General features: G+C 31.8%; 1 protein-coding gene across 2 annotated transcripts; it reads right to left on the bottom strand.

Annotated features, from left to right (window-relative positions):
• Positions 1-1,034: 1,034 nt before the first annotated feature.
• LOC134705291 (uncharacterized) lies at positions 1,035-7,125 on the bottom strand. Of its 2 annotated transcripts, XM_063564040.1 has the most exons (4): positions 7,054-7,103; positions 5,839-5,952; positions 4,401-5,271; positions 1,035-1,714 (listed from the first exon to the last, which is right to left on the bottom strand). In XM_063564040.1, the coding sequence occupies exons 2-4, from the start codon at positions 5,839-5,841 to the stop codon at positions 1,419-1,421; spliced, it is 1,170 nt and encodes a 389-aa protein (XP_063420110.1). In that variant the 5' UTR covers positions 5,842-5,952; positions 7,054-7,103; the 3' UTR covers positions 1,035-1,418. The 2 variants fall into 2 exon arrangements, with proteins under 2 accessions (XP_063420110.1, XP_063420111.1); XM_063564041.1 differs by lacking the exon at positions 5,839-5,952 and having other exon boundaries at positions 7,054-7,125.
• Positions 7,126-7,331: the final 206 nt, after the last annotated feature.

Genomic DNA, 7,331 nt, shown 5'->3' with positions numbered 1-7,331 from the left:
ACTTGACCTTTTAAGACCAGATCATGAGGTTCCTTTTAAGCAGTATACTTTGTTCAAATATTTGGCACAACTTTTCTGAATTTTCGATTATATCTTCAACCTCAAAATATTTTATTTGCATTTGTAACTGTTTTGGTTTGAGCGCGACAGAAAGTCTTTTGTAGATGAATCCGAATTTATTAGCCAGAAATATTTGATGATGTTTTACAACAACTTGTTCGATGCTATAGATGGAGTACAGTTTCGATCCGGAGATATCATCAGCACAGTAGTCATTACTTTGATGTTATGAGTTATCATTAGTATGTTTGTATATTTTTGAAAATTTACTGTTTGTGAAAGGTTTCAATATTTGTAACGCTAAGGTTTTCCTACCCCCAAGTTTCGATTGCTTCTGTCGCATTCGGTACTACGTTTTGGAATAATTAGTTACTACTATGAATGTTCTCCAACTTAGTACTTTGCTCTTGCGATGCAACTGTTCGAGCGCCACTGATGAGTCTTTTATAGCCGAAATGCGCGTATGATGTACCATAATTATAAGCCTTGTATCTTTGATATAGTTTTCTTTCAAGGAGTTAAAAAAAGGCAAAGCAAGACCTAGCATTCTGTATGAACTGGAGGATTATATTTTTCATAGAGCTTATGGAATGTTGCTGCACATATTTTGACTATTCACACTGGATACATTAACATTTTTTTGGTCGTAGAGTAAAAGGTCTTTTAAAAAGGGGTAAAGTATTTTTTTAATACGACCTTGAGACAGTTTGTGTAAGGTTATCATTTAATAACAATACCGTGTCTTGAAAGTTTGTGGTCGAATTATGAGTTTGATGAAGATAACTATAAACTGCAAATTACTGTGGGATTCGTGTTGCTTATTCTTTAGTTTTCTAGTTTTGTCTAGCTAGCTATTATTTATCTATTTGTCTTTTTCATTTCTTTTAGTCATTGTGTTGTCTGTTTATTTTCAATCTATGAGTTTGACTGTCCCTCTGGTATCTGTCGCCCCTATTCTTTTACTGTTGAATTCATTTTACCAATTGGTACATATTTATAATTTTTATGAATACAGATAACATTATTAAGTTGTGTTTTTAATGTAAAAACAGTTCAATATAATATTTTCAACTACCATCTCATTGTCTTCCGGGACAAAATTTTTAAAATCGCATTCAGTAATCGGTGTGAGCCAAGGCTCCGTGTTGAAGACTGAATACTTTGACCTAAAATTGTTTACATTGAGAAAATAAGCATATTATGCATCTAGTAGATTTTAGATGCAAAGATAAATATTTCGTGTTCTTATCAGTAGATAATGCTAAACTCAAACGTCGTAACATAAAAGACATGATTTTGTGTCGGATGAATACCCTTTATCCTTTGTTTTTCTTTTTTGCCATTCTGACCGCTTATTTTTAGTCTTGGAATTCTGTACTGATGTCTACAGTATTATCATTACAACGAAATGCTTTCTGTATCGCCACTTTTACTTCTTGTACACGCACCACGTACACAAACGGACTAATAAAAACACAGAGCAGCATTACAGCCATGAAAAATGAGCGTATTTGGAAAGCACCAAAGTTAGCTGCAATTTGACCAGCAATCAAAGATAAGCTGTATAGTGATACTTGACAAATGATAACTCGAACATTTTTGTGAGCCTTTGTTTGCCAGTTGATACTTTCATGTGATTTTTCTGATCTTTTTTCTACAATAAAAAATGTAACATGTTTAAAGTAAAAATACAATATATATTTTAAAAAAAATGGGATTCACAGGTTGTAGTATAAAACGTGTGTAGTGTTATAGACTTCAGTCAAGACAGTAAAATTATTAATTTAAAAATTTGAGGCGTATTCCTTCTTTCCAAATGATCTGCAAAAAGATGTATTATATCTATAAAATAACATTAGATATATTGGTGTTTTTTATTCGTGACTCTCAAACTTGAAATAGAGAGAAAAGCAAGAAAAATTAACGTTATAATTGCATTTTTGATCATTGAATAACTGGGATAAAAAAAAATTAACCTTATGCTGATTACAAAAGAATAATCATAAAGTCAAAAAAGAAATAAATCATCTAAAAATTAGAAAACGTGTTTTCTGTGACATCTAGTATGAATATCTACGATGACATTTTCTAGATTGAATGATGTATGTAGAAGTATTTAAATTGTATTATCCAAATACTTTCTCAAAATACAACTTAAACAACTTTAATGATTGTTGCATTGTAATTTTCCATGCCATATACATAGTAAATATTTTTGAATTTAGAACATATTTTATTTACCCAATTACACATTTAATGCTATATGAACTAACACAAATTTCTAGTAGTTGTAATGTAAGGTAAAAAAGTATTGTAAAACATACGAAAACTACAAGTTAAATCTATGAAGGGGAAGGTCCATAAAAATCTGACAAAAATCAAACGTTACACCAAACAACAAAATGAATGAAAAAAAAAACACTGATGACTTTGAACAAGGCATTGCAGAAATAATGCATGCAATTTAATGCTCTGTGTTCATTTCGTTTCTTATGCTAATTTTAGGCACATAGTATATAACTTATATAATCCTGGTACCTTTGATAACTATTTACACCACTGGGTCGATACCACTGCTGGTAGACAGTTCGTCTCCGAGGGTATCACAAGCCCAGTTGTCAACATTTCGGTTTTGAATATCAATAATGTGGTCATTTTTATAAATTTCCTGTTTACAAAACTTTGAATTTTTCGAAAATCTATGGATGTTCTTATCCCAGGTAAGATTACCTTAGCCGTATTTGGCCCAACTTTTTGGTATATGAATCCTCAATGTTCTTCAACTTTGTACTTGTTTGGTTTTCATAAATATTTTGATTTAAGCGTCCCTGATGAGTCTTATGTAGACGAAACGCGCGTCTGGCGTACTAAACTATAGTCCTGGTACCTTTGATAACTAATTATATAGCTCATAACACAACAAATTTCATCCGGTCATTGTATTCAAAATGTCGCTGTAAATAAACTCATCATAGATACCAGGATTTAATTAAAAGTATATACGCCAGACGCGCGTTTCGTCTACAAAAGACTCATCAGTGACGCTCGAATCCCAAAAGTTAAAAAAGCCAATAAAGTGCGAAGTTGGAGAGCATCGAGGACCAAAATTTTTAAAAGTTTTGCCAAATACAGCTAAGGTAATCTATGCCTGAGGTAGAAAAGCCTTAGTATTTTAAAAAATTCAAAAATTGTAAACAGTAAATATAACCATATCAATGACAATAAATTATATTTCGAAGATAACCAATCGTGACCTTGATAAACAATCAACACAGATATTAAGCACGGTTAGCATGTTAATAGTAAGTATGAACATATGTTCCAATATGTTTCCATCTGATTTTATCTATTTCTGTTATTTTCTTATCTGGTTTTGAATGGAAATTTGAATTGTTATGTACTGGTCATTGTTTTGGTGTCTTTCATAACTAATTATGAGATGTGAGACTAGATTGCACATTGGACGACCTACAGTAACTTATAATTCTTCACTTCAACGACATTAAGTCTGGGATGTTTATTCTTCCCATTAGCACAGAAGTTTTACCTTTAGGACCGAAAGTGTGTCAGATTACTAGTTAATATAGCAGGTTCTACTGTAATTGCATTCCTTACTGATAAACCTTTGGATGGTGGTAGAACTTAATCCTATTGATTCTGAAATAATGAGGCGCTTTCCATTGCTACATATTTTCTATCTGTTTAAATTTAATTGAATCAGGTAGGAGACAATAAATAACTTTCCCAACAATTTTTAATTTAATTAACATAGACTATGACCTCTCGACACATACATTAATATGAATGTATCCATTTGCTGTGCTCTCGTCTGATAACGTTTGATTCTAATTGTTCAAGTGAAAGTACCTATTATTGTCCGGACACACATGTGTACGGGTGGTGTGAAGGGAAGACGGACGAACAAAGCGGTAACTAATTGCTCGAACAGGTATTTTTTCTGGGAGCATAAAACAAGAAAATCTTATCTTTTGAGGATTTAGAATAAAATTACTTTACATTGATATAAATTCCAAATTTCATAATAGTTTTTGTCTCTTTTTAATTGAATTTTCTCACTGCATTCTAGCTTCTTGTAGTAAAATAAGTCTGTTCAAAAAGTGAAGGAGACTATCGAATGATTAAAATAACTGTGAACAAATTTACTGCTTTGTGAATTACTACAATGATTCTAACAGATGTACATAATGTAAATGTATAATCGTTCTTCAAACAAATACGTAAAATTCAGACAAATTAATTCAATATGGTCACAGATACAAAAAGTGGATTAGTATAAGAAATTATGTAGATAAAATATCAATATAGATTAATAGACTTACCCTCTGTGCTTGTGATTTGTCTTGAAGTATTTGAAGTGGTAGTCAAAACTTTTTTATTCGTTTTGGAATATATGTCATTTGTAATGTCATTAAATTCTATTGTAGACAAGTTAATAGTTCTTGTTTGTTGACATTCCGACGATTCAGATTGTTCGCTTAAAGGCGGTATTTTCTCAGGAGTGGTTCGTTTTACATGTAAGTTGGTTTTCGTTTTCCTTTTAAGGGCGCTGTTTTCTTTCCTTTTCAGCTGAGAGAGCCTAACTAGTGTTTTTCTGTACAAAACCACGGTAGCTAACAAAAAACAAAAGACCGGAACTGACGTCATACCTGCATACACAGGATAAAGATGGCGAAACAGATGTATTCCATCACATATAACAACCTTATTGTCCCCAGTACATGCAAAGAGAATTGTCAAATAGATAGCAATACCTAAAGCAGTACCCGAAACGATCTGTCTCCTATTTTTCTGCATCCATTGAACGTTTTTCATTGGAACATGATGTACGATGATATATCTCTCCAGACAGATCCAGAAGGTTATGCATATGTTGAAGATAATTCCCCATGTCAATGTCCATGTGCTGATTGAACAGACATAAGGTGTCCCAGTTATTATAGATTGCAGAGTAGACAGTGATGCCGAACATCCGATAAGACAGTTTCCAATACAAAGTGACATGACGAAGAATCCATGAGCAGTTTTGTGTCCAGATATGAGATAAAACACGAGGAAAATTGAGTTGCTAAGTATTACTAGTACGGAAAATGTAGCAAAGGTAATTGCAATGTATGGCGTTTTATTTTCCTTTACAGGTGTTGGAGAATAGTATGTTGTATACGGTTCCTGTGTGATGTCAGTCACGTTCATCTGCAAATTTATCAATAAAACGAAATCAGCAATTATTTTTTACAATATACAGCTTAATACCAAAACTTATCGTTGAAAATTATAAAGCAGTGAAAGTATTCAATTAATTGATTGTGAACAAGAAAATGGTAATGGCATGAGCAAAGCTGGAGCACGCTTCCGGGTGCGAGATTTTCTGGTTGTATTGAAGACCAATCGGTGACCTTCGGCTGTTTTCTGCTCTTTGGTCGGATTGCTGTCTCTATGTCACGTTCCAACATTTTATTCTCAATTTTATTTTTACACTTGAGAAACGTTTACAAAGTCAAATTAATAAATAGAAAATAAAAACCAAAGAGAATTTAACAAAACTAACAACCCCGTCTAAGGTAGTAATGAGTATGAAACCACAGAACATAAATTTGAGCACATTTCAAAAATTATATGAACTGCAAATTTAATAAAACTATATAATGCATTATTAAGATCGATCCATTTTTTTTTAAACATGCTGTTGAACAAATGGTATCAAGATGAACCGATTTACATAAAGCTCTTCAACGGATTCGGTACTTACACATAACTTACCATCAAACATTGAATACTACGGTTTCTTTTCCATTGAGATTTCTGTTTCGTTCTGTTTTGATGGATACTCGTTTTGGAATCCGTTTTGCAAAATCATGCTAATCTTTTGTTGACCTACGATTTTATTGTTCCTTGATAAATTGAATTCTATAACACGTGACACACATCTTTTATTTGTTCGTTTGATTCAATGTTCCATTATCAGCTATTGGTTTATGTTATATAATTAACTATGTGAAAATTATTCATATATATTTAGATTGGACATAGCTTTATTTTACCCAATATAAATATAAAATATGATTTTAAACACAACACATACATAGTAAAAATAGAAAAGATATTATTGTAAAATTAGAAATAAAAAAAAAGGAAACAAGATCATAATATCATTTCCGGTCTGTGAGTCAGTCTTTGCGTCCGATTTCTGGTTAAAGTTTTAGTCTAAGGTAGCAAAACACAGTTTGAAGTTTAGTTTTGCATTATGGCCATGGTGATTTTTTTAGATATAAAAATTTTATACAATAAAATAGATTTTTAGATAGTTGAAGAATAATATAGCTTTCGAAGTGGGTTTATATGAACATGTAGATTGTTTTTATAAAAAAGAAGATGTGGTATAGGCTATTTTTCTGTTTGACAGTTCGTATTTTCCTATCCGTACCACCCATAGGTCCAGAATATATTGTATTGTTTATCATCAAAGATTTGACGTTCGATCTTTTCAAATCTATTAAATTTTATAGAAAATTGAGCAGAAATGCAAATGATTCTTTCTGAACCTTTTGATACATAAATGTATATGGGTTCAGGGAAAGTATCACTCTTATTGATTGAAATTTGCCTTTGAACCAAATTTCGGTGACTTTTGTGTCATTTTCAAAAGTAGGTCAAAGCTATTGAATCTTAAATAAACAGTAGACGAGTTCTTTGTGAAGTAAAGTTTTGTGAAATTAATGATGAACTTTGATCCAGATTTCGAAGGTTTCTGATGCAACATCGACCATACCCTCAATCCTCGGACCAAACATCCAAAGAGATACATGAGCGATACCCAACAATACAATTTGGAACTAGATACTGTAATTCTATGTATGCCATTTTAATGCTAGTGAAACTTATATGTCATTAGTGATAAATAAACGACTTGCAGGTAAGCTGATGTGAATTTTGTCCCTATTATTAACGTAGTATTTGAATATGAAACAAACTTACCTTGATATTTTTATGTCATTAACTTTAATGTGATTGTCGTGTGAAAGAATAATGGAGCCATTTGCGTGCGAGTTGCTTGCTTAAGTAATGTAATAACAATTGAGATTCTGATTTTTCATTGGTTATCGAATGTGTCAATGATTTTTCATTGGTTATCGAATGTGTCAATTAGGGATATTCTACGGGAGATGCAAAGGATAATTTAGAGACAGTGTAATTTACCTATATTCAAATTATCATAAATCTAATAAAATCATCGACGGAATTTATTGCGTTAC

Source organism: Mytilus trossulus, chromosome 2 (assembly GCF_036588685.1).
Source record: "Mytilus trossulus isolate FHL-02 chromosome 2, PNRI_Mtr1.1.1.hap1, whole genome shotgun sequence".
NCBI classification, from domain to species: Eukaryota; Metazoa; Mollusca; class Bivalvia; order Mytilida; family Mytilidae; genus Mytilus; species Mytilus trossulus.
The sequence above is the reverse complement of the archived record's forward strand: the minus strand, read 5'-3'. Positions and strand labels throughout refer to the sequence as shown.